This window comes from Mauremys mutica, chromosome 3, assembly GCF_020497125.1.
Source record: "Mauremys mutica isolate MM-2020 ecotype Southern chromosome 3, ASM2049712v1, whole genome shotgun sequence".
Classification (NCBI taxonomy): Eukaryota; Metazoa; Chordata; order Testudines; family Geoemydidae; genus Mauremys; species Mauremys mutica.
Window position 1 is genome coordinate 132,029,177 of NC_059074.1, and position 27,937 is coordinate 132,057,113.

A 27,937-nucleotide genomic window follows, 5' to 3' on the forward strand; every position below is an offset into this window, starting at 1 on the left:
ATTCTGGCAGTGGCCAAGGACAGCATCACAGTGGCTGTGGCCAAAGACAATGTGTCACCATGGTGAAGGAGAGCACGGAAGGAGACAGGTGCAGAGGCAACTCATGGATGCTATCCTGAGCTGGAAATCCTCCTCCAAAACATGCTCCTGCTAAGCCAGCAGGTCCTGCAGTTCCATAATTTGGGACCCAGCTAAGTCCTTCAGCCTCTGGACAACGCTGGCTACTAGAACCAGCAGCAACATCTAGCCACTGCATTCCCACAAGAGTGCTTGCAGCAGCTCCCATTCATCTTTCCGATCCAACTTCTGGGAACTGAGACATGTGGGCGTCCAGCCTGCAATGCCCCTGAAAATTTTGAGCAACCCCAGAACCATGCAGACAGGAAGAGCCAAAGGCAAAGCGTCTATTCACCTTTCACTCCCCTTCTTGCCCCCCAAAAACTGTTGTATTTGAAATGTTTTTATTATTGGACTTTGAGTTTTGTCTGCACTGTTGGAATAATTAAAAGTTTGTGTTTAATTGATTAACAAAGAAAATTGGTTTGTTAAATGTGTTTTTCAAAGATATTGTTTTTCCATTGGCTTCATTAAAGTTTTATTGTTTTTTAAATGTAGTTTCATAAAAAAAGCTTTACAGTAGATCCATTGAGTCATCATTGCATTTAATCCTTTCAATAGCATGCAGTGCTTGCAGTGTCTACATGCCAACATTCCAGGGCTGCCCGGGGGAGGGGGGGGGCAAGTGGGGCAATTTGCCCCGGGCCCCACAGGGGCCCCTACGAGAGTTTTTCAGGGCCCCCTGGAGTGGGGTCCTTCATTCACTCCGGGGGCCCTGGAAAACTCTCACGGGGCCCGGGCCCCCGGAGCTTCTTGCGCTCCGGGTCTTCAGCGGCAATTTGGTGGCGGGGTGGGGGGGAGGTGTCCTTCCACTCTGGGACCTCCTGCCGAAGTGCCCCGAAGACCCGCGGCGGGGGGTCCTTCCACCCCAGGGCCTCTGAATCCTCTGGGTGACCCTGCAACACTCTCACCCACTGCCAGGCTAACATGTTCAGAGACATAACTCAAAATCTGAACAGTAGGCATCCCTGGTAGCATTTCCATCCCATGGGTGTTTGTTCTCTACGGTATGCCAGGCTGTCTGCTTGAACCACTGAGCTAATCGCTGCACGTTGGCTTCCCATCCATCTCTAAGCCTTTCCCCCTTGCTCTCACAAATACTGTGTGAAATAACACATGGTTAGAGCGGTTGGAACATTTTTTTCTGCTGCTTCCAACCTATTCCATAAGCAGAATCTGCCTTTGCAGATGCATCCTGAACTACCCAGTGGACAAGTTGGCTAATCTGTCTGAAAAGACAAGATGATATAGGATGTGCAGTGGAGACTCGATGTCCTATCAGATATTAATGAATAGCACTATTCTCTGTGCAGAATCTTGTCACATTAGCTAAATGATAATAAAGCTGATTTTATAAGATACGTGGTGAGGCACAGCCATGTACAGCATTTGAGAGCAACAGTGAGAACAAAAAGAAAGATACTGAAAGATCTCCAATATTAAGATACCAAAGCATACCTCTGTGGCCTGACTCAACCACTGCTGCACAAGAATGCTTTTCATGTCAGTCTGGCATGTACTAAAAAAATCAGGTCAGGTTCATGGATAGGAAAGGACTTCAACAATCTCTCCCAAAAGAACCAAAAAGTGACTCTAGCTATAGTAAAAACTGGTACCGCACTAGTAAAACTAGGACTGTAGCGCTGTGGTAAGCGTTCCTTCTATCAGGCTTCCACTAGTGTAAGCTACTGACCCAAATGGAGAGAGCAGGTCAAAGATAGAAGATTGCTCTCACTCTCCTTTCAGCTCCTACCCCAGGGAACATCACTGGGATAAATGACCTCGTTTCTTAGCCACTGGTCTGGAAACTTGCTATTAATTAGTTTCTCCCATTCAACCTAATGCTCTAGAAATTCATCCAAGCTTTTCAATGTACTATCAATATTCTGTATTAAACGTAGACTTCCCCTTGCCTGAAAACCTCCCAGGATAAACTCTAACTTCAGCTTCAGTTTAAAATGACTGTAGCCATTTCAGTGATTTGGAAGCTGGTGAAAATGAGCTTTAGGAGTCATTTGGAAAGTCTCATGAATTCACAGCGGTCTGCACTACATGCTTAGGAATAAATATACACTATCATTGTAGCATGGGGCAACTGACTCCATTGACTTCATTGTAATTACTTCAGATTTACACTAGTGTAATTGATCATTTATCCCCTCTACTCACTGAAGGTAGACGTGGAAGAGACCTGTTAGAGCATCTAAATCCATCTCTCTACCAACATGGTGCTATCCTGTTATACATTTACTAGAGTGTTGTCCTGTCTAGTTTTAACTATCCTAAACAGAGCTTTTGCCACTTCCCTTGAAAGATGCGTCTTATAGCCAGGAAGCATTTACAAAATATTATGCTTAGATGCTTAAATTCAGTTTTCTTGACTTTATACCATTACTCTGAGTTCAATTATTTAGATATAATAGATTCCCCTCCTTGGTATTTATACCTTTCAGATATCCATGGACAATTGTGCCTCCCTTTCATTTTTCTTAACCCGTAACTTCCAATGAGACTTATGCTCTTAAGTCTTAGGCATTTAAAAAAAATCTTACCCTTAACTTTTAAATAAGTTACAATTACTCCAAATGATTCACAGGGGAGTCAAAGACAACTATTTTTACAGCTAGTGAAAAGAAATCCTGCTCCATCATTGCTGAGAAACTGTATAATTTTATTTCTGTAACACCCCACTTTCAACACCCCATCCTATTGTTCTGCTGCTCCATTCTTTCCTTCATTGTCTGAAATTAGGCCCCAGTCCTGCAAACTTTACTCACAGTAGTAGATGATGCTATTCGTGAGTAAAGATAAGCATGTGCTTATAAGATTGGGGCCTTAAATGCAAGATCTTCAGGTCATACTGGTCATTCAGGTCATTCTACTATGGGACATCAAGCACCCTATTGGGTGCTATAAAATGCATAATATGTTATGGGAGTATTTAATTGACAACCACCCTGCCTCTGAACACTTGTATTGCTTTTCTCTGAGTTCCCTTCAATATGACATTACAATGAGGTGCTCACAAATGAATGTGCATTCCAGGGGCTGTTGCACTACAGCAGAATAAAGAGGTACTATTATCTCCTTATTTTGTGATGTGACACCTCTGTGCATGCAGCCCAAAATGGCACCAGTGATTTGTTGGCATAACTTCTTGCAAGTTCATGTCTAATCTAATTTGCTGTCCCTGACTCTACATTTTTTTCAGTGTTAATGCTTTATTCATAGATTCCAAGTCCTGAAGGAACCATTCTGATTATCGAATCTGACCTCCTGTATACCACAGGCCATAGAACTTTACAAGTTTCTCTCTCCTACTGAAGTATTTATGTTCTGGATTAATTTCCCCCTGGATCTATTTGCTTGCATTTTTCCAAGCTGAATTTCATTTCAAGTTCTACCCATGTCTGATGGGATGTCTGCCCCCACACTAGATTACAAAGGGTTAACCTCAGTAGGGAGCAGTGGAGTGAGTCCTCCTAGTGGCCCAGAGAGGCTGAGTGAGGCACAGCCAATCAGGGAGGATTTGCAGGGAGCAACCAATCCGGGCCTGGCGGGCTCACATAAAAGGAGATGCAGGGTCACAATGAGTGAGTTGCTGCTGTGAGCTCAAGGAGTGAAGACTGCATCTCTACCAGGCAAAGAGACTTGTAGCACTGTGGACAGAACAACTGCTATCAGGGACTGGGGGAGCAAGAGGGAGCTTCTGGCTGGCTGTTGGGACTAAGTAGTTGCATGCCCTGAGACAAGGGTGAAGAAGGGGCTGGGGCCAGGGGGAAGTGGACCAGGAAGACATAGCAGCATAGTGAGAAGTTAGGAGTCTCAGCAAGAGGCTGCTATCTATAGGGTCCCTGGGTTGGGACCTGGAGTAGTGGGTGGGCCTGGGTCTCCCCCTTGCCACTGGGAAAGTGACAGGATTTTGACTGCAATACTAACTCCCCCCTCCTGCCCACTGGAAGGGGGAAACACAGATGGTGATGCAGTCAGAGGGGTGAGTCATGAAGAGGATGCTGTGATTCCTGAGGCTACAAGAGGGGCTGCAGGCGGACAACAGAGAAGCATGATAGTGGGCAAACCACAGACAGGGAGTCTTGGCCTCGAGCTAATCCCCAGAGTGACCAGGAGAAGGTGCCAGACCAGTGGTGAGTGATGTAACCTGTGACACCATGTTACTAGTGTCTTTATGTCTTTGCATAAGGCAAGGTTGAAGAAGGCACCTGAAGCCCCTTACTCCCTAAATCTGCCCAGAGGGAAACACTGCAGTTTCAAATTGGGGTGGTGAACTGGAAGAAATGTATAGGGGCCAAATACATTGCTGGGGAAAAGAAAAATTCTTAGCTCCACAGATTAAGGCCCGATGAGGCCAGTAGATCTAGTCTGACCTCCTCTCTAACATAGGCCATAGAATTTCAACCAGTTACTCCTGTGTTGAGCTCAGCAACTTGAGTTTGACTAGAGACTGGGCCCATTTTCTACAAAATAAGAGGGAGGAGATATTTTGGGGAGGAAAGTAAGCAAATAAGTTATCTGAAAAAAAGTGTTTCCCAAGTTGAATTTTGAATATTTAGCCTTCTAACTTAGAGTTCAAAACTCAAGTATAATTTGAAAAATTAGTAAATTTCTATGGTTTTAATTCCAATACAGTTACTCTATATCCTGCACATTGTTTAGACAAGCATAATTTAACAGTTCCTACATGTCCCAACACACTCCTTGCATGTACAGGTCCCAGTGCCTGCCAGTGTGGCATTTCTGCAGCTACAGCATTGTGATACACACCCTTTGACACATCCACAAATAACAATTTCTGTACAGCTATTGGTGACTGGCTCCAGTGACATTACTTGGGTATCAGTTCTCAATTGTATTTGCTCCAACCCGCATTCTCCAGTGAGGGTACTGTGGGGTTGTTGCAGTTTGCCTGCCACAACACCCTGGCTTGAAAGCGAGTTCTTTGGATGTGATAGCACAGTGCATCACTTGTTGGGGCCAGTGCCTCTGGTGATTGGCATTTGGAGAACAGCATCATCTGTGCCTTGTCACAGCTCTCCTCATTGGGTAAATTGTACAGGATGCAGATGAACTTTTCTACTGAAATGATTTTTTTTCATTTTTCCATTCCGAAGTCCATGTTTCTCTATGAATATTGTCCAAGCAGTTTTCTTGCTGTGCCCAGTGCTATGGGAAACAGTATCACAGCCTGTCAATGTATAGAAGGAAAGTATTGGTTCTATGTCTGCTTGAGGAATTACAGGCAAAAGCTTCTCTTGACTAGCATACACAGGAATGCATTTGGGTTTTTTGATCTAGCCTTCATCCACAACTTACAAGGTATTTTATAGTATGCCACTAACAGACGAACAACATCAGTGTCTTGTGCTGACTCAACAACACAGTCAGTATCTGTGTGCATGCAGGGCAGTACGGTTCTGGTGTTGACATCTTCATGGTCAGCTTGCAACTGACTTGTGCCCAGAGTTGGGTTTGATGATTTAACTGTGCTGTCTTCTATGAACCCTCTGGATATGTGCTGTGGAGCATTGGCTAGGAGTTCGAGAAGAAGCAAGCCAGATCAGCTTTATTTTTGGAATGGACCAAGAGGTCTGGCCAGCTGTTGGCAAGAGAAACAGATCTATCATCAATGATTTTCCAAATTAGCTTGGAATCTTTGGAGAGTGTCTGTTGGATCCTTTCTTTAATAGAATCCCATCTGTATCTGTCAAAGGTTACATCAAACCTGCTAAAGAGCTGTCCAGAATGAAGAACTGACTCACCAAAAATGTTTGCAAAGTCACTAAAGGTTATACATGGAAGAGGTTTCCCTAGTGCCAGTACCCATACTTGGCCATTGATCCTCAGAAAGGAAGTACTATCGAGTGTAATCTCAGGAGGATACGGGATGTCTCTGGTTAAAATGTCTGTCATAGCAGACTTATTTCCAACTCTAAGATGCCCATTTATCTCAGCAAGAGCAAGTGGAACTGGCATTAGCTCTTGACTAAGGCTAAGATTTAGTGACAGGTATTTTTAGTGAAAGTCATGGACAGGTCATGGGAAATAAACAAAAATTCATGGCCAGTGACAGGTCCATGACTTGTACTATAAACACTCCTAACATATCTTAGTTGCCCCAGGGTGCCACTACACTGGGAAGGCCCCAGGGCACCACTGCCTGGGGTCACCCAGCAGTGGCTGGTGTGGCCGACCCCATGGCCACTGCTCAGGCAGTTCCCAGGGCCAGCTGCCAGAGGCCACCAAGCAGGGGTTGGTGCAGCTGCTGGCTGAGGGGGAGGCTCCAGAAGCGGCCAATGTGACTAGCCCAATGGCCACCTGAGCAGCTGGCCCCTCAGCCAGTTGCTCCGGTAACCCTGGGGTCAGCCCCACTGGCAGCTGCAGAATGTCAGAGGTCGCAGAAAGTCACGGAATCTGTGACTTCCACAACCTCCATGACAAACTTGCAGTCTTACTCATGGTGCAATATGATGCACAGCTCCATTGTCTTTTCTGCATTATAGGCAGTAGTGATGCGCAGTAGTAGGACATGATCAGCCTTTATTATGACTACCTTGTCTTTGCTTTTCCTTCTCTCTCCCAAATGTATAGAGTGAGAAATGTCTGAGCCCTTGTCTTTTTCAGTGGGTCATGGAATTCAGTATGGCCACTTCCCTCCTTTGCCATCATGAGTCATTCCTGAACAAAGATATTCAGTTGCTCCTGCCCAAAGATTTCTGCATTCAGCAGAGCTTTCTGAGTCACTTCTGTAGCCAAATGTTTTGGAGCGTGTTGGAAGCTGGCTCACTACTTAATAATTTGAATGTTTTAAGTGTCATTAACACTTTATTTTCATCAACAGGATCATACTGCTTTCATGTTAGATTCATTGCAAGTCATTTGGTCATTATGTCCACAACTGAATAATTTTCAACAATTTTGGGCTGCAATTTGGGCAGTGCAGTGTCAACTCAAAGTACCTCCTTGTAGCAGATAAAGTGCCCACCATTGTGAAACATGTGGACAATGGTTTGATTTGTGTCCTGGTGAAGTGTGCTTCCAAGCCCAACACATTTGGGTGTCCACTTCTTACCTCCACTTACATTGTATAGTAAATCTTATGCAATACTTGCATGATTCCTGTTTCTCACCTTCATATGCTTCTATGATCTACTGTCCTCCTCCTCCTCCACATCACCTTCTTTAACTTCCCCTATGTCAAGAATAGAGTAGCCCCTCGGAGTTGCAAAAAAAATCCATACCTGCGTGACAAGCAGTGTTAGTGCCTCTTCCTCACTGATATTAAGCCCAGGGTATCCAGAAGGAACAAATATATGTAAGTGTAATTTCAGTGCTGTACAAACCATTGAAAGAAAATTCATCTTCCAGCTCAGTCTTGTTACCTGGAATGGGTGATCAATTTTCTTCTCCTGCATTGTCCACCAATTTACAGAAAGGGATGTAATGGAATTTGACAGGCACTAATCATGTTTGCTCTCTGAAGCAGGTTGATCACGTAAGACAGTTGACTAGTAAGTACCATCAAGAGGTAGAGTTTTTCTTTGAAGGTTGCCATACAGCTTATAAATGAATATAGGACCTCTCCACCAGCTTCATTTGAGAGAAAACATTACTGAATCCATGCTTGTGAAAGTGCCAAAAGATGGCCTTTTTCTGCACAAGGTGTTAACTCATTACTAAGCCAGGCCATTGCACGTCAGTAGCACAGTGAGTGGTTTCATACTTAGCTTTTGTGACTTTTCTCAAGAAATGCTTATAGTAATTATTGTGTGTTTCTTTTTGAGGCTATAAGGTCACTACCCCAGCTACATATACACTGAGCTTGTGTTTATACTCTGCTGCCTCAAGTATTTGTTTGTTCATGTTGAATGTTGTTCCAGACAAAAACATTGTTCTGTAACTTCCATCCTGGCAGAAAATGCAAAGACTCCATTTCACTGGGGGGCTCTTTTTAGGAACCATTAGGAAAGGGATAGATAAAACAGTAAATATCATAATGCCACTATATAAATCCATGGTATGCCCACACCTGGAATACTGCTGCAGTTCTGGTCACCAAATATAAAATACGATATTAGAAATAGAAAAGGTACAAAGAAGAGCAACACAAATAATGAGATGTATGGAACAGCTTCTGTACAATGAGACTGGTCAGCTTAGAAAAGAGACTAAGGGGAGATACGATAGAGGTCTATAAAATCACAAGTGGTGTGGGAAAAGTGAATAAGGAAGTGTTATTTATCTCTTCCTATAGAACAAGAACCAGGACTCACGCAATGACATTAATAGGCAGCAGGTTTAAAAATAAACAAAAGTATTACTTCACACAGCACACAGGAAACCTGTGGAACTTGTTGCCGGGGAGTGGGGGGGGGGGGAATGTTGTGAAGGCCAAGAGTATAACTGGGTTCAAAAAAGAACTAGATAAGTTCATGGAGGATACGTCCATCAATGACTATGAGCCAAGATAACTAAACCACAGACAGCCAGATGTTGGGACTGGACGACAGATGAATCAGCTGATAATGGTCCTGTTCTTTTTATTCCCTCTGAAGCATCTGGCACTGGCTGTTGCCAGACGACAAGATAGGGGGCTAGATGGACCATTGGTCTGATCCAATATGGCTGCTGTTATGCTCTGAAGATCTGTTGAGGTTTTAGGGTGTTTGTAACATAAGATTGGGCTTGCAGTTCACCCTTAATAGTTGGTGAAGAAGCTTCAGTGGATTTACAAATCCTGCTAACTTTTCCTTTATCTGTGTACATTGCACAACAGTCTTTGTGCCAAAGTAAGGATTGCGTGCATTCAGACTAAAGACCTGTTAGAGTTCTATCAATTGCATCCCTATTTTGAAAATCCTTGAGTTTCTCTTGCACTGATTGATCTGATCACAGAAGCAAAAACTGTGTTCTTTTTCACTTGTTGGAATATACATTGTTCATAAGATACTGTTGAGGGATGCTTCTGGTTCAAGACTGCCTCCTTGTTTTGTCTAAAAATATCAGATATTCAAATAATACAAATATTTACCAGTATGTAGGTCATGCCATGACAGAAGTATTGATTTGGATACCTAACTCTCACTGTAAGCAAAAGTCAGCGTTAGGTTAAGTTAGTGGTTAGAGCTAATAATTTCTCTTTTTGAAATGGGAGAATTTACAGAAATAAACTAGATCATACTGTGTTGTGCATGCTGCTTTGTGTGATGCACAGCAATGCAAATATCTCCTTCACATATCAAAAATACCTGAAAAGTAGCTTACTTAATCTTAAGTGTTGACCTAACTGCAAAACCAACAAAATTCAAGTGGATCTCATTATGTGACCAGAGGAAGCAGAGAGTATGATCATCACCAGAGACTGCTCCCTGCATTTTCTGATAGCACAGTATTCCAGATTAGGAACATAGTCCATATTTAGTACCTCCCCCTTACTTTCTATTTTACTTTTAAGTTACAAATGGTATTTTTTATTTTTGTTTTTTGTTTTTTACCTTAAAATTCAGCAAGAGACTAAGAAGCCACCATTTTCCTTGGCACTTTGTTTTAGTACTTAATCACCCTCACACTTAAAAAATTGTACCTTATTTCTAATTTGCATTTGTCTGACTTACACTTCCAGCCACTGGTTCTTGTTATGCCTTTCTCCACCTGATTAAGGACCCCTTTATAACCCAGTATTTTCTACCCAGGAAGGTACTTAGACACCATAAAGTCACCTCTCAGTCCCCATTTAATAAATTAAACAGTGTGAGCTCTTAAATCTGACTGTTAGGCATTTCCCCTAACCTCCAAATAACTTTTGTGGCTCATTTCTACACCCTCTTCATTTTTTCCAACATCCTTTTTGCAGTGTTGTTATCAGAACTGGATGCAGTATTCCACTATTGGTCTCACCAATGCTGTATTTAGAGGACTACACAGCTTTTAGTGACACGGCCGTGTCAACATGGCCATGTTGCTAAAAGTCGGCAGTGTAAATGCTGTTTGTCGGCACTTTTGCTGACAAAATACTTCCACCTCCTATGAAAGGGGTTTACACTGCCACTTGCCCTGGAAAAACTTTTATCTGTGGGGGGGGCGGCAGGCGGAGGTTTTTTAAGCACCTGTGAACGACAAAACGTTTGTCATTCAATTGGCAGTGTAGACAAAGCCTTCGTATTTGAGCAATACTACTCGCTGCCTGTTGTGACACTAACAGGACGATACGAGGAAGGGAATTTGTAGGTGATTTTAAGAATAAGGTAATTAAACTGAGGATACATCTATACTGCAAAAACCAAGAACAAATAAAAACCCATGGCAGCAAGTCTCAAAGTTTGGGTCAGCTAAGTCAGGCTTGTGCTATGGGGCTAAAAATAGCAATGTAGACATTCCCACGTAGGCTGGAGCCCAGGCTCTAAATCCCAGCAAGGAATTCAGCCTCCAGCCCATGCAGGAAACCTACCCTGGTAGCCCCCGTAGCACAAGCCTCAGGCAGTTGATCCAGGCTCAGAGACTCGCTGCAGCAGGGTTTTTTCTTTTGCCATGTAGACATACATGAGTGTGTGGCCTGGTGGAGAGAACAGTCAACTGATTATTAGGTTTTGTTCTCCTCTCTGCTACTGACTTCTTTGTGAGACCTCGGGCCAGTCACTTAATCTCTCTCTCTCTCTCTCTCTCTCTCATTCTCTCTTTCCTTCAGTTTCACCATCTGTAAAGTGGGAATAATAATTTACCTACCCCACATAAATGTTGACCCGTACTTTATTAGTGTCTGGAAAGAACTTTGAGTTCCTCAGAACGAAGGAGCCATAAAAGTGCAAAGCACTATTATCATACACTGAAATAACTTCTTGTTTCTATCACATTTTTAGATGACCCAGCATTCTACAAACCCCATTGCTAACTGCCCTCTAAAGAAATAACATATGCTTAAAGAGGCAGAAAGAGTAACTAGAAAAGAGGCTGTTCTTCATCCTAGCAATACACCGCTACCTCAATATAACGCCGCCTGATATAACACAAATTTGAATATAACGCAGTAAAGCAGCGCTCCGGTGGATCAAAGCAAGTTCAATATAACACGGTTTCACCTATAACGCGGTAAGATTTTTTGGCTCCCAAGGTCAGCATTATATCGAGGTAGAGGTGTAGTACAAAACCATCCAAGGGTGGCCATGTGTAATGTACATATCTAAAATATTTTTTTAAATAATGGAAATACCTGTCTACCACCATGTACTTTTCTCTTGCTGATCTATGGTTCTTGAAGCTAAAAATGAATACTCTTAGAACTTTTGTGAAAATGATGAATAACCCTTAAATTGTGGAGAACCATGACATATTAAAACAAAGGTGTGATAAAGGCAGTGAACTGAAAGAGAGCATTTCTACTGAAAGGAAGCACTAAAGAGGACGTGTCAGCCTTTTTCTATGTAAATATTTTAGGTATTCTTTTGGTGCTTCTGAAAGGGAAGAACTAACACTATAGCCAGGCATAGTGCCAGCAAGTACTGTGCAGACTTCCTCAGAGTTTTGCCCGTACACGTCACTCTTGACTGACATCCATATCCCTTTATTCTATTACAAATCTTCATCTCTTCAGCACAAACAATGAGGCCAACCACATGTGGTGTTTTGGGAGGTGGGTATACGTCCATCAGAGTCTGTTAAGCTTGCCAAATTCATTTTATTTTGTGACCCAATTAGCTCAGCTTTCCAAGAGTCTATTGTATTACTCTAATTTTATCATCTGTAACAGGAGGTTATCTTTGTAACTTAGCAAATGGACTTTCTCAAAGAGAACATAAGAATGGCCATACTGGGTCAGACCAAAGGTCCACCTAGCCCAGTATCCTGTCTTCCAACAGTGGCCAATGCCAGGTGCCCCAGAGGGAACAGAACAGGTAATCATAAAGTGATCCATCCTCTGTTGCCCATTCCCAGCTTCTGGCTAGGGACACCATCCCTGCCCATCCTGGCTAATAGCCATTGATGGACCTATTCCCCATGAACTTATCTAGTTCTTTTTTGAACCAGTTATAGTCTTGGCCTTCACAGTATCCTTTGGCAAAGAGTTCCACAGATTGACTATGCGTTGTATGAAGAAATACTTCCTTTTGTTTGTTTTAAACTTGCTGCCTATTAATTTCATTTGGTGACCCCTAGTTCTTGTGTTATGAGAAGGAGTAAATAACACTTCCTTATTTACTTTCTCCACACCAGTCATGATTTTATAGACCTTTATCATATCCCCCCTTAGTCGTCTCTTTTCCAAGCTGAAAAGTCCCAGTCTTATTAATCTCTCCTTATACGGCAGCCATTCCATACCCCTAATGATTTTTGTTGCCCTTTATTGAACCTTTTCCAATTCCAATATACTTTTTTTTGAGATATGGTGACCACATCCTCATGCAATATTCAAGATGTGGGCCTACCACTGATTTATATAGAGGTAATATGACGTTTTCTGTCTTATCTATCCCTTTCTTAATGATTCTCAACATTCAGTTCACTTTTTTGACTGCCGCTGCATATTGAGTGATTGTTTTCAGAGAACTATCCATAATGACTCCAAGAGCTCTTTCTTGAGTTGTAACAACCAATTTAGACCCCATCATTTTATATGTATAGTTGGGATTATGTTTTCCAATGTGCATTACTTAGCATTTATCAACATTGAATTTCATCTGTCATTTTGTTGCCCAGTCACCCAGTTTTGCGAGATCCTTTTTTAGCGATTCGCAGTCTGCTTGGGACGTAACTATCTGGAGTAGTTTTGTATCATCTGCAAATTTTGCCACTTCACTGTTTACCCCTTTTTCCAGATCATTTATGAATATGTTGAATAGGACTGGTCCCAGTACAGACCCCTGAGGAGCACCACTATTTACCTGTCTCCGTTTTGAAAACTGACCATTTATTCCTACCCTTTACTTCCTATCTTTTAACCAGTTACCAATCCATGAAAGGACCTTCTCTCTCATTCCATGACAGCTTACTTTGCTTAAGAACTTTTGGTGAGGTACCTTGACAAAGGCTTTCTGAAAATCTAAGTACACTATATCCATTGGATCCCCCTTGTCCACATGCTTGTTGATCTCCTCAAATAATTCTAATAGAGTGGTGAGGCATGATTTCCCTTTACAAAAACCATGTTGACTTTTCCCCTAACAAATTATGCTCATCTACGTGTCTGACAATTAATTATTTTCTTTACTATAGTTTCAATCAGTTTGCCCAGTACTGAAGTCAGGCTTACCAGCCTGTAATTGCCAGGATCACCTCTGGAGCCCTTTTTAAGAATTGGCATCACATTAGCTAGTCTCCAGTCATTTGGAACAGAAGCTGATTTAAATAATAGGTTACAAACTAAAGTTAGTAGTTCTGCAATTTCACATTTGAGTTTCTTCAGAACTCTTGGGTGAACACCATCTGGTCCTGGTAACTTATTATTGTTTAGTTTATCAATCTGTTCCAAAACCTCCTCTAATGACACCTCAATCTGGGACAGTTCCTCAGATTCATCACCTAAAAAGAATGGCTCAGGTTTGGGAATCTCCCTCACATCCTCAGCTGTGAAGACTGATGCAAATAATTCATTTTCTTCGCAATGGCCTTATCATCCTTGAGTGCTCCTTTAGCAGCTCAATCATCCAGTGGCCCCACTGGTTGTTTAGCAGGCTTCCTGCTTCTGATGTACTAAAAAAATTTTTTTTGCTATTATGTTTTGAGTCTTTGGCTAGCTATTCTTCAAATTCTTTTTTGGCCTTCCTAATTATATTTTTACACTCCATTTGCCAGAGTTTATGCTCCTTTCTATTTTCCTCACTAGGATTTAACTTCCACTTTTTAAATAATGCCTTTTTGTCTCTCACTGCTTCTTTTACTTTGTTGAGCCACGGTGGCACTTTTTTGGTTCTCTGTTTTTTAATGTGGGGTATACATTTTAGTTGAACCTCTGTTATGGTGTTTTAAAAAAGTTTCCATGTAACTTGCACGGATTTCATTTAGAGCACTGTATCTTTTAATCTGTCTAACTTCCTCATTTTTGTGTAGTCCCCCTTTCTGAAATTAAGTGCTACAGTGTAGGACTGCTGTGGTGTTTTCCCTGCCACTGGGATGTTTAATTTAATTATAGTCACTATTACCAAGTGGTCCAGATCCTGTGTTCCACTTAGGACTAAATAAAGAATTGCCTCTCCTCTTGTGGGTTCCAAGAGTAGCTGCTCCAAAAAGCATTCACTTAAATGAAATGACCTTAAGTCATTTAACAGCTTTGTTGTTCTTTAAATGATTAGTTTCCTGCATGCTAGAATATTTTATTTACATGTATGACAAGCATCTGCTTGTGAATGGAGCCACCAATATACATTCAGAAAGTCAATAGATCCATGCTGACCACAATAAAACACTCCTGACTCACCACTGACACCTTGATTTCTCCCCTCCCATCCCAACCCAGACAATGTTCTTCCCCCGCTGTTCTCAAAAAACCTAGGGAAATAGATTAACCTTGCAGTTGCTTTCAAAGCCACAAAATCCAGAGCCTGTTAGGGCAAAGGGTGAGCATATTACAAAGTTAATGACTTCTTTGTAAGAACCCTAGTCACTAGTCCCTTCTCATTTAAAAGTGGGGATTGTCAGCTTGACCGACTCCTGTGATCACAGGTATTCGGACAAGCAAAGGTGGGTTTTGGGTCTAAAGATGGCAATAGGCAGCTAAGCGAAAAATTGCAGTAGGGGCCTAACTCCTAGTGAAATCAAGGACTTCTTGTATACACAGTTTTCTCAACAGCCAAAAAGGCTCCAAAAATTCACTTGTTCTTGTTTAACGAAGGCCAAGAATCTCATGTGACTATAGGATTCCTTCAGTTGGGCCTCTAAGAAAAAACAGGACAGAGCATGAGAGTTGGCAACAGCCTATCGACCATGAGGTGTTGGTAAACACACACTAGGCATTCCCTAGTCCCTTACAGAGTGTAGCAAGCAAAGTCTCATTTAAAAGTAGTAGCTGTGTTAGTTTGTATCAGCAAAAACAATGAGGAGGCCTTGTGCCACCTTAGAGACTAACAAATTTATTTGGGCATAAGCGTTCGTGGGCCAGAATCCACTTCATCAGATGCATGAAGGGAAAAATACAGGAGCAGGTATAAATATATGAAAGGGTGGGGGTTGCTTTACCAAGTGCAAGGTCAGTCTAACGAGAAATGAATTAACCACAGGATGTCAAGGAAGGAAAAATAACTTTTGTGCCAGCCATGTACATTGGCCAAACCGAACAGCGTCTACGTAAAAGAATAAATGGACACAAATCTGACATCAAGAATCATAACATTCAAAAACCCATAGAACACTTCAACCTCTCTGGTCACTCAATTACAGACCTAAAAGTGGCAATTCTTCAATAAAAAAAACTTCAAAAACAGACTCCAATGTGAAGCTGTGGAACTGGAATTAATTTGCAAACTGGACACCATCAGATTAGGCCTGAATAAAAACTGGGAGTGGTTGGGTCATTACAAAATCTAAACCTAATTTCCCCAATACTAATTTCTCCCTACTGTTACTCACACCTTCTTGTCAGCTGTCTGTAATGGGCCACTCTCTTAACACATCAAAAGAGATTTTTCCTCCCTTGGTTTCCTGCTGTTAATTGATTTATTTCATTAGACTGACCTCACACTTGGTAAAGCAACCCCCACCCTTTCATGTATTTATATCTGCTCCTGTATTTTCGACTTCATGCAGCTGATGAAGTGGGTTTTAGCCCAGGAAAGCTTATGCCCAAATAAATGTGTTAGTCTCTTAGGTGCCACAAGGCCTCCTCGTTTTTTCTCATTAAAAGACTCTCAGCCTAGCTCTAGGGCATGACCCAACACTGCCTACAGCGCCGGAGGGAAACTCCTGGGTGGGGAGAGGCCCTCAGTGCCAGGCTCCCGCTCCACACACGCTTGTCCCTCAGTCCCACCCACGAGAGAAGGGGCAGGGGAGCGCTAAACTTCGCCTTTGAGTCTGGAAAGGCCCCTGCCCGGCGGGTGCCACGGTTAATAACCAGCCTCCACAAATCCCCACAAGACCCGCTCCCAGGCAGCCAGCGCGCGGCCGAGCGAGAAGCGCCATTCGCCGGCCCAGCTCCGGGAAGGGGGCGGCGGCCGCCGCTTTGCAGGCAGCGAGGCGGCGAGCGGGGCCTGCCGGAGCAGCAGCAGCGGGGGCCCTCGTGACAGGCTCCGCCCGCCCGTGGAGCGGGATCGCTGCAGGGCGCCCCCGGCCCCTCACCATGGCCAAGCATGTTTTCCTCACCGGACCCCCAGGTAACCCCCCGCCCCGCCCCGCTGCGGGGATGCTCCGGGCGCCTGCAGGGCCGCGTTGGGGCTCGCAGCGCTGGGGGCCCCAAGCCAACTCGGGTTAGCAACCATCCCCCCCCCCCCGGTCTCCTCGGGTGCAGCGCGAGTCACCGCCCCGCCGCGGGCCCCCGGTGAATGAGCTGCAGCCGGCCCCGGGCCGCCCTGGGTGTCTCCCCCATTACTGGCCTCCCTTGAGCCCCTGCGAAAACTTGCCCCCATGTTATGCAGCCTGCCCGGTTACTCTGCTGCAAGCCCTCTAAGTGGCTGCACTTAAACAGCCTTTATCCCAGTTCAGGTTGGTACATTTCCAGCTGAAGTTACACCAGTCTTAATGCTATTTAAACTGGTTGAACTGCGTCTGCGGCGGGGGTCGCACCTAATTCGGTTATTTACACTGTTGCAAAAAACCCAGCGTGAAGCGCGGCCATTTCTCTACTGGGTTCTCAACCCGGGGCAGTGGAAATGAGGGAGGGATTGATTGATTTATTTGGTGATTACCTTGATTTCTCAAATTCTCCATTGAAACGCCCAACAAAACCCTTAAATACAAAAAAGTACAAAAGCTGTTTTTGAATTAATCCAGTCTCCTTTCAAAGAAGTAATCTGCAAGTTGCAGCTCTGTAGCTCTCTTTTCTTGCTGTCTGCTGTTTAGGTCAGAAATGTTGAATTCACTAAATCAAGACCATAAATATACTTTTATTCTCAACAGATTAATGGTATGTAACTTGAATTTCCAGGCACTATTATTTTTTTCTCTGTGTCTTGTCAAATTCCTAGACAACTAAGCCCAGATCAATTAAACTGCAAACATTAGCAATTGCCTTCACATTAATATTTTCTGTAATTTAATTGGAATGAGTTAAAATGTTAAGTCTAAATAATGTACAATATCATTTGTCCCTCTATTCTGAGGCGGTAATTGGAATCCCAAATGGATAATCTAGACCATGAGTTGAAGAAGGCTGAGTACTTTATCACTGCAAGGGAATCTGATTATCACTGAGGTAAAACAGGGGCAGCAGAAATACTATTGCTATTTTGTTACAAGTTTAATTAATAAACCAACAATTCTTACTGCTTAGCTATCAGATTCAGGAAGTGAGATTATATGGGCCTGATTCTCCACTGCTTTGTGCCTTCTGTAGTTGTGTAGAGTGAGCATAAAATGCACAGGTATAATAACTACAGAAGGTGCAAGACAGTAGGGAATCAAGCCTCTTGTGTCTGGATAGTGCCTAAGGCTGCAAAGACCTCATTTATACTGGTTTAACTACATATGATTTTAAATTGATCCAGTTAAAGCAGGACATCCTCCTTCTCCCACATAGGCACTTAAACTAGTTTAAATCTTGTTTATATCCATGTAGTTTGTGCTGGTAAACTACTGAATTAAAATGACCCAGTTACAGATTTAAAATCTATTTAGTTAAACTAGTACAACTTGTCTCATGTAGACAAGGCTGCTGAGGAAGCGGATACTGCCATACTAGTCATTTTATTTTGATTTGAATGCTCACGGTCATTTTGGCTTCATCTATGCTACAGTTTCCTCTGTATTGTGACCTGCTGCTGATACCAGTGAAGCCAGCTGGAGATTTGCCTAAATATTGGCCCCTTAGAAAGAAGTCTTAAGAGATTCACAAATCCTTGCCATGTAAACATCATAGACAAAACAATAATCATTACAACAGTGAGCTTTTGTTTAGAGAAACATTAGATAGTAATAGAATCATTAGATTTCTCTATTTAACAGGGTGGTGCCGTATTACAGCGTGAGAACCATCATACTGCCAACAACATGTTAGAAAACAATTTTTAAGCTTTAATTTAGGCTTAAAAGCCGTTGGTTTCTGCGAAAGCTAATGCTGGTTGGTGAGGATGAGGCATAACTTTGAGGGACATTTTTCTTCATTATCTATTTTATTTTCTGTGCAGCCCACCAGAATACGTGCACCTCATTTAGTCACTAATCTCAAACCAATGGTCTTTGTTAAAAATGCCTGGTTTCTGGTTTTTCAAAAAATTTAAAGGGATTAGGGTTTTTTTCATAGATTAATATAATAGTTATACAAAGACAATACATGTGATTAGTGAGCATAATGAAGTACAGGTATTAATTTCATTAATTTCTCATTCTTTCAATATCCATTGCAACTGTTGCAAAGCCGTAAACTGCAGAAGTAATTTAGATAATTTTTTCTTCAAGGTTCCTACTAAAACCAATGACAGATTAGAAACTATATTTAACATGGAGCATTTTTAACATCTAGTATAAATCTCACTAAAGAGACGGTCTAAAGATGTTTTGAGTTTTACAAATTGGTTTGAACTAAGTTCTGTCAAATATAGGCATTTTCGTTACTCACCACCATGATATGTGGCTGGTACAACTGTGTTTTAAAACAACTCTTACCTTACCTAGCCTAACCCTGTGCAAACTGTACTATAGATTAGACCGGTATCTGAGGATAAATTGACTGATACCTTTATTACTTAGATATGGAGCTCTATGGGGCAGTCTTCTTGTTCTGTATTTGTACAGCACCTAGCACAAAGGTGTCCTGGGCCATGGCTAGGGCTCCTAGGCGTTACAGTAATACAAATAATAATTATGCTAGTATGCTTGTGCTGTACAAGACACGATAGACTATGGGACAGATGCAGATAGGCGCCTATTTGGATTTTCAGAAGTGCCTATAGCCCAGATCCTCAGAGGCTCCCAGCTTCCATTAAATTATTTAAATCAACAGTTAGGAGCCCCAGTATCTTTTGAGGATCTGGGCCTAATCCCCATCAAATTAGGTGTCTAATCCCCATCAAATTAGGCACCTGGGCAATTTTTGCAAATCCCACTAGATGTCTGCCTGTGTTGTGACACACCTAAATACCTTTACAAATGTGGCCCATAGTCTCTGCCTCCAGGAGTTTAAAGGCCTGCTCTGCCAGGTACTTGACACTTTTGATCCATAAATAAATCTGCTTTGACAAGACAGCTGACTGGTATGATAAAAGGGATGAAATAATGACACCAGATTTTGTCTGAGGTGGATGTAAATTTGAGTTTAAAATAAGAGACAACCAAGAGGTGTATTTGTGATATAGCCTGGAGGGACATGTCCATTGTGGGATTAGAGAGAACCTCTGGAAGACTGCCAGCATTCACTTAGAGGAAGAGGCATATTAAATACAGTCTGTCCTCCCCTGGTGGGGTATGTGGTGAGAAGGATTTTTAGATCCACTTTGGGATGGATTATCTTCCCTTCTGTTTGTTTAGAAGTTTATTCCTTTCATTAGAAGTCATTTTGTCTTCTAGGGCCTGATTTTTCAGAGGCAATGGGCTGCGCACTTACCACTCCTCTGAGGCCAATGGGAGCTGCAGATGTTCAGCGTCTGTGAAAATCAGGCCCAGAGGGAATGCAGTTATTTTTAACCATTTACTCTAAAGATGTCATGAACTCAGACCTTTTTGCCAACGAGAGAACATAATGGCACTGGAATAAAGGGAGGTTGTGTACGCCAGAGGCCTATAAACCTTCGAAATGTAATGTGAAACCTGACTTCTGTTCATTCTTTTTTCCCTTTTCCCCCTATCCAGGAGAGTATTCAAATATTAAAACATTTTTTTTTTTGAGAAATCAGAATTATGAAAAACATCAATCTGTATAAAATGTGTGCAACCAGCTATCTGTCTGACAAATGCGATTGCTGCCTCAGAATGGGCAAGTTTAAAATCAGGCTTTATTCTTTGCTTGCACTAATAATGGGCACTTCCTTATTTTAGGGATTGGAAAGACGACATTGATCAAGAAAGCCACTGAAGCCCTAAAATCCTCTGGGGTCCCTATTGATGGATTTTATACAGAGGAAGTCAGAGAAGGCGGCAGGAGGATAGGATTTGATGTCGTCACTTTGTCTGGGAGACGAGGAACTTTATCTAGACTCGGGTACTGCTGTTTTATAGATTAAGGTGGTTACTGCTTATGGGGCAGTCCTGCAAGCCCCTCCATACATGAAATGTCCCTAGAAGTCAGTGGGATTTCCACACACAGAGGGCTTTAGGATCACGTTCTTTGGCTTTAGATTCTCTGGGTCTGATTCACTGTTATCCTTCACTTTATGGAGACATTTGCATCTCTGCCAAGTTAACCTAAAACCCCCTACCAACTCGGAATGGTCCTCCGGCTTTCCCACTGGTGCAGAGCAGCAATGAACTGGGTCCTCTGACTTCAGAATGGTCTCTGAGTCCCTATAGAACATGCAAGCTGGTTTCATGATCTCAGACGCTATTTTTTTTCAGGTTGGAAGGAAAATAACTTAGTTCCTCCAATTACTTTCTAAGGGACAGACCTGATGATCATGAATCAGAGAAGATAAGTTCAGATAAGCTGTCTACAACAAGCCACTGACTATCCCATAAATCCCGTAACTGGGTTTTTAACTAGGCAGGTATTTCAGATCCCCATACAGGAGGTCTAAAATACATATGAGTTCAAAGTTTTTCCTGCTTCACTGGACATATTCTCAGCATTTATCACTCCATGCAAAACTTTGGCCTCTTCTCCCTGTTATCTGTCTTTCTGAACAATGTTTAATACCACATTTAAATGACACTGTGACTAACCTATGATAGTGTGTCTAGATACTAGGAGGAAAAGCTGTATATTTTCTGTTTTGCCATTTGCAGCATATCCAATATAGGGATTTTGTTTGTTTGTTTTTTGGAGGGGTGCGGGGAGTTGAATTTTAAAGGAACCTGGCTGGTTAGATAACCACTCCCATCAGCACAGCTAAAAGTATTACAGCAAATTATCAGCATGTTCGTGGTTCATATTATTTACAAGAACTTTTTTTGTAAATTCAGTTCTGATTCTTCTACTGCAAGATGCGAATATCGTGTTGGACAATACATAGTAGACCTGGTTTCATTTGAGCACTTGGTGCTTCCTGTGCTGAGAAATGTGAGTATCTTATTAAAGCTTCTGGAAAACAAGTACAACAGAGTATTATAAGAAGGCTTGATAGGTTAAAGTTGTTGGGTAGCAATAATGACTCTTGTTTTAGGTTTAGCTGTCCTGCACTCACTGTAGGATCTGAAGGAGGTGCGGGGAGTGGTTCTCCTGTGATCTGAGACACATTCAGGAGATCCCTTTGCCTCCTCAAAACCACTCTTCCTGGTCCCCCATCCCTGTGGCAGCACATATCTCGTAGAAGCACCGTATCAGCTGTGACAGGGAGCCACAATCTTGGATATTGGAGGATTCAGCAGCAGATCTTGCTGTGGCAAACTGCTGTTTCAGTTCACTCCTACATCCACAAAATGTGTGCTTTCTTTCTGCAGTGGAGGAGTTTCCATGGGCTCCCAAGAAGGGGAGCTTTCTGCAGAGCCTGCTATACCAATCTCCTAGAACTGGAAGGGACCTTGAAAGGTCATCTAGTCCAGCCCCTGCCTTCACTAGCAGGACCAATTTTTTCTCCAGATCCCTAAGTGGCCTCCTCAAGGATTGAATTCACAACCCTGGGTTTAGCAGGCCAATGCTCAAACCACTGAGCTATCCCTCCCCTGCTTTGATCCACTTTTCCTAGCTTTCCCTTTCCTGTGAAAGTAGAGAGAATGTTTCTGGTGGAAACAGTTTGTTTGGTTTTTTTAAATCAGTGTTTTCCTTTTTCATTAGACTTGTTTCAAGAGACTTGCAAGCTTGTTACATCGGCAGTTGCTGATAGTAACTTGAGGATCTGTCTATTGCTGCTTGCGGAGCACTCTGTTGTATTTTAATTTCCATTCTAGGTATCATCTGTTCAAGGCACATTCAATGGTACAAGTGTTGTCAGCATAGGTTTAAAGAATTTTCACCAGCATCCAGTAGTATAAATTGGGGTCTGGATTTACAATTTCTGTTTCCAGGCTCCACACACACAGTAATGGGAACAATGTTTCTTCACTTACGAAATGTATTGCTGACAAAATTGGCACAACCAGGTGTCTGAAGTGTAAACATTGAAACGGCTTAATGCCTCCAGTGCATGTGTTCCTTTGTGCTCCATCTTCCTCTTTCCTTCCATTCACATGCTGTCTGAAGTTTGTTTGAATCATATGTGAAGTAGGTAGGTGATAACACATCAGATACTGTGCTTGTAGTGAATAATAGGTAACATCCTTACTGGAATTGCTGCTCTCCTACCCCTCGCCCCCAGATTAAACTAGAGCAGATCTTTTGTCAGCATCTTCAAGTAAACATTGCAACAGCTGCTGACACCACTACTAGAGAAACCCTTTTGATGGTGATTTAACTACATTGCTAAAATTAGATTAGGCTAGGGGAGAAGAGAATTTTGCAAGGCAGCTGGAAAGGACAGGGAAACAGAGGGGGTAGGAAACAAAGATGAGGTTGAGGTTTTTTGCCTATCTAATACTTTGGAGAAGGAACAAAAATACAACCGTATGGCAACAAGGAGGATTGAAGGAATGTAAAGGGGGTAGGAGGACAAAGGGGCGAGACGACATTAGTAATATTTACAGATTTTGATTTTTTTTTTAAATTTTTAAAAATGAAACCTCACTTACAGTAAACTTAATCTCTGGGGAAAAGACCTCACTAAACAAGGGCTGCACTTCGTATACTTACAAAGGATAATGTAACTGATTATTTAATAATATAAATTCAACACGGATCTTACTAAAGGGGCTCAAGGAGTAGTCACTTTGTTCACAAGCATAATGGAGCTGTGTGTATGTGTGAAAGAGAATCAAGAGTAGAAAGGAGTTGGAGAATTGGGATAGGGCCTCATCCTGCTCCCATTGAAAATAGTAGCAAAAGTCCTATTGATTCAGTGGGGGCAGGATCTTGCCTACAGGTGGTACAGAATGGGAAAGCAATAGTGTGAAAGGGAAGGACAGCATCGGATTGGAATAGGAAGAGACCAGTGGAAAGTAAGGGTAGGTGAAGCAAAGTAGATATATAAGAACTAAAGGGGAAGGTAGGTATTGCAGAAGGGTGGCAAGCTAGTAGAAGTATAATAATACAAATAATCTTAGATGGTTACCAGTAAATCTACAGGGATCTCATTAATATTTTTGTAGGGACTGTGGGACATCACCATATGTCGGATAGTTAAAGTCCTTTAGAGGATGGTTTGTAGAAATAACAAAATATATCAGATGTTAGTCTCTGAGTCCCAAGGCCCCACTACAATTTACTGGAAAATGTAGACTCAGTTTAGAATGGGATTAGCCTGCTTTGATCACAGAGCCTCTTGGAACAGGTATATGCTACTTAACATATTTGTGGGACTGCTTAGACTGTATGGGCCAGCTCCCACTGACTTCACCGGGAAATAGAGTGAAGGCTAAAGTGGGTTCTGTTTGGGGCTCTGGAAATTACTCCTGAAGGGACTGGGGATTCTGTATAAAGAAGCGGCTCCATTTCTTAGCACTTTTCCTAGTAGCAGGTACTGACTTTTCAGTTCACTGATCTGTGAAAGGGTTTTAGATAAAACTACCCCACCCTGCAGGGACTCAGCTCTGAAAGGTTTTAGGAAATATGTTCTGTAGTGCATCCATTTTCGAAGGCACTAACATTTTCTAGCTTCACAAGGGACAACATGTAGCATACATAGGTGGTGTCTGCGCTTATTCATGGATTAACAGTGGAGTTTTGACTTGGGTTGATTTGCTGCTTACAGACATAAATAATAGAACTTGATTTTTCAGTTAATAGCCTCGGAAGAGGGTGGTGAGCTTGCTTTCATCTAATCTGTAGCCTGTCGGATTTCTGTACTTTATTGGTTTATGTGCCATCTTAAAAAGTAGTTGTGAAGTTAATGGATGAAGCATCGAGCGCCTATAGTATCAATGGCACGCATATCACAGTTTGGAAACCCCTGCCCTAATTATAAGTGTATTTATCTGTTGACCCATGCAAATGCAGAGTTTTGTGGGTGCAATGATGTGAATGCAGCTTTGAAAATGTAGTGCCCCTCAGACTTAACTACAGTAGCTGGCACGTAAAAATATTATCACATCTCTGCCAAGCAGTAGCAGATGTTGAGGCCTTGCAAGTCAGTTTCCTTGGGAGAAGATATCAGTAATTTGGAGTCTAAGCATTTTCTTATTTAACTTGTTCTTTATACTATATACACCAGTCATTGAACAGAGGTGGTTACAAACCACAAGCAAGTATCAGAGGGGTAGCCGTGTTAGTCTGGTTCTGTAAAAGCAGCAAAGAATCCTGTGGCACCTTATAGACTAACAGACGTTTTGCAGCATGAGCTTTCGTGGGTGAATACCCACAAGCAGACGTTCTCCTCTTTCTAAAATCTTAGCCCAAACACTAATAACTTGTTCATAGGAAGCAACTCTTCACCAAGAATTGACTCTAGTTAGGGAGATTAAGTTGGAGAGCAAACTCTCCTGCTGTTTCCAACAGCTTCCCCCAAAAGGACCTACATCACAAAACTAAAAACAATATACTACACCTTCAAAGATTCTACACTACTCCCATGCTAAGAAAAATAACATGTAACTGCGTCATCAGGTGATTGCTGCCCTAAAACTGCAAATCTCAGTCAAGGAACAACTGTTGGGTCTTCCTTTCTTCCCATCTGGGATCCTGTTGTTTTGCTAGGTAACAGGCTGGTTGGCTGCTGGCATCCTTAGCAACTGGGTGACTGGCTTTTCTGCCCTTATGCTCCAGCACTATTTCAAAGAAATGTTACTCCTGAACTGACATTTCTCCCACAGAGAAGAGTGGCTCTTACTTCAGTCTTGATTTCTTCCTGCTTTTTAATCCATTTGTGTATCTTTTCTGTAGGTCGATCTTGGCAGTGACACAGGGAAAAAAGTGCACGTAATAGATGAGGTTGGTAAAATGGAACTCTTCAGCCAATCTTTTATTCAAGCAGTTCGTCAAACTCTGACTGCTTCAGGGACCACAATTCTTGGAACTATACCAATACCTAAAGGCAAGCCATTGGGTCTTGTGGAGGAAATAAGAAGTCGGAAGGATATTAAGGTGTTCAATGTAAGTAATCTCTGATACCTTTAAGGAGCCTTTCACCTCTAGGTCACCATTGCGAATCTGGCTCAATTTGAATGCTATCAATGGATGCCCGTTGGATAGCCTCAGTGAAATGAAGGCAGTGGTCTTAGTTGAGTTCTTAATGGGCAGATGTTCACATCACACACAGAAAAAGCACAATGGGCACTTTTGATGGCAGGCTTTCACCAGAGAAACTAGAGATTGAATGAATGGGTCTGTTGAAGGAATATTAGTATTGTTGTTTCTAGTGTTCTCATCACCATGGTATGAAAGTGCCAGACCAGTATTCGTTCATTCTTTCAAGTATAGTTCATCTTTGAAAATTGTCCTGCAGAACCTTTTCCACCAATGATATGTGAGAAGAAAAGAACCTACCTTGACACTGAGCTCATTTTGAGTTTGCAGGATTGGAAATTAGAGGAGAAAGAAGGCTTTTTGTTTTTGTTTTGTTTTGTTTTTTTCCTTGTAAATTCAGCATGCTTTATCTGGAGTCACAATAACATGGAACCCATTGTTACAACACTTAGTTTTCAGATAGGAACTGCACCTTAAGACCCTGCAAATCAAGTGTAGACAAATTATCAAATCCTTATCCTAACAGTTATGTAGTCTCCTCATAGAAATACCAGTCTAAGAGGTTTGTTTATTAAGCATCCAGAAAGATGCTAAATGTTTAACAAAACAAGCAAAAAAATAAAATTAAAAAATTGGTCTCTGCCCTTCAGTTTAATTTTGGTTGATATTTACTGAAACTAGCACACTGAATTAGAACATATTGCCAGAACAGAACAATAGATTCTTATGAACTATAAAAATTCAATAATTGTAACTTGTCAGAAAATTAAGACGCATGGAGAGAATGTTTTAATGCAATACACCATACAAGTAGATACTAATGTATTGTAGTTCATGATTAGGGTGATGCAAGTTATGATGTGTGCTTACTATATTTTGTGTACATCAGTAATTAAGACTGAATAAATGATGAAAGAAAACAAGTAATTCTTTTGATGCTGCTTTATAGGCTGAATGATCTTATTTAGTGGTGCTGTTTAAAGCACATAATCATAGAATATCAGGGTTGGAAGGGACCTCAGGAGGTCATCTAGTCCAACCTCCTGCTTTGAGCAGGACTAATTCCCAATTAAATCATCCAACAGATTTTTGCCTCATATCCCTAAATGGCCCCCTCAAGGATTGAACTCACAGCCCTGGGTTCAGCAGCCAATGCTCAAACCACTGAGCTATCCCTCCCCCATGAAAATGTCTGCCTTACTGTGCCATGCAGCTCCCCTAAATATTCACGTATAGTGTCACATGTTATGTGGTGCGTGAAATTATACTAATGGCATGGGATGGTCCTCTTCCCACCCCACATTGGAGATATCACAGTGTCCTTACTAGGAATGCCATTGACCATTTCTGCATCACCTAAGAACCAGTGCCTTGTATCTGCAGCATCAATTGTGAGTTATCCATCCCTGTCATCAACCACTATATGCTTTAATGTCTACTCGCTTTAAAACCCAGGAAAGCCAAATTTCTTCGTGGTAACAGGCCACATCTTCCTCGCTGAACATCACAGCATCACTCATGCCATCTCCACCTATGCCTCAGCAGACTTCTGGACACTAGGCCATCTCCATTCACTATTGAAGTCAATTGGAATTTTTTGCTGTTGCCTCTACTGGGACTAGCACTGTAGACAACTGTATCACATTCTCTGAGAAAGTCAGCAGTCTGTTTACATTGCTAGGATCATGATATATAGTTCTGATTATGGAAAACTGCTTACTTAATCCATTAGCTAAAGTGCAGGGGATGAGGAATGTAACAGACTGTGATGGTTCCCAAGTCACAGGGGCCTAATGTACTGAAGCATCATCTAGCAGGATATCTGCCTTGCACGTTAACATGAATATATTTACCTGTTTCTTCCCTGCTGATTCAAATTTGTGCATGAAGCAAGAACCGAAGCTGTCTGTAATGATGCAGGTGTTTCTGCTGGCTATTGTAAGCAATAGATCAGTCTCCATTCTTGAATTGCCATAACATGGGGAAGGACTTAGCGTGCCCCCGCAGCCCTTGCACAGCCAAGCAATGTCAGCCATTTCTTGCTGATTTGTGCCATGGTGCAGTTTGTTTTTGCCTCCCAGTGTACAGGTAGACAGGGATCTCCAAACCAAACCTTGATGACTTATTGTGGAATTAGGCCATGTATGAGGAATTTAGCATAGTTATCTCATATCCTCTAATTAATCTTTTAATAGGCATTCTAATGTCCAAAGCTGAGCATACAAAGGCTGCTGTTCTTTTGTTTGCACCACTGTTGTCCACTTGTGACCAAATCCTCAGCTGGTGTAAATAGGTGCAGTGCCGCTAACAGTAGTTGAGCATATAGGCCTTAATATTTAATGTATTACCTCCTACAGCACTTTGGGA

The 27,937-nt window shown here is 42.1% G+C and overlaps 1 protein-coding gene across 6 annotated transcripts in view; it reads left to right on the forward strand.

Moving 5' to 3' along the window:
* Positions 1 to 3,753: 3,753 nt before the first annotated feature.
* The window catches only part of NTPCR (nucleoside-triphosphatase, cancer-related), a 37,181-nt gene continuing 12,997 nt past the window's right edge, over positions 3,754 to 27,937 (forward strand). Inside the window, exons 1-4 of one of the 6 annotated variants that reach the window (XM_045009104.1) lie at positions 3,754 to 4,262; positions 20,242 to 20,404; positions 21,322 to 21,418; positions 25,268 to 25,477. In XM_045009104.1, coding sequence (XP_044865039.1) covers positions 4,181 to 4,262; positions 20,242 to 20,404; positions 21,322 to 21,418; positions 25,268 to 25,477 — 552 coding nt within the window. In that variant the 5' untranslated portion in view covers positions 3,754 to 4,180. Of the gene's footprint in view, positions 4,263 to 16,121; positions 16,428 to 16,637; positions 16,756 to 20,241; positions 20,405 to 21,321; positions 21,419 to 25,267; positions 25,478 to 27,937 lie in introns of those variants that run through there. The other 5 variants (XM_045009106.1, XM_045009102.1, XM_045009105.1 and 2 more) reach the window with 5 other exon arrangements.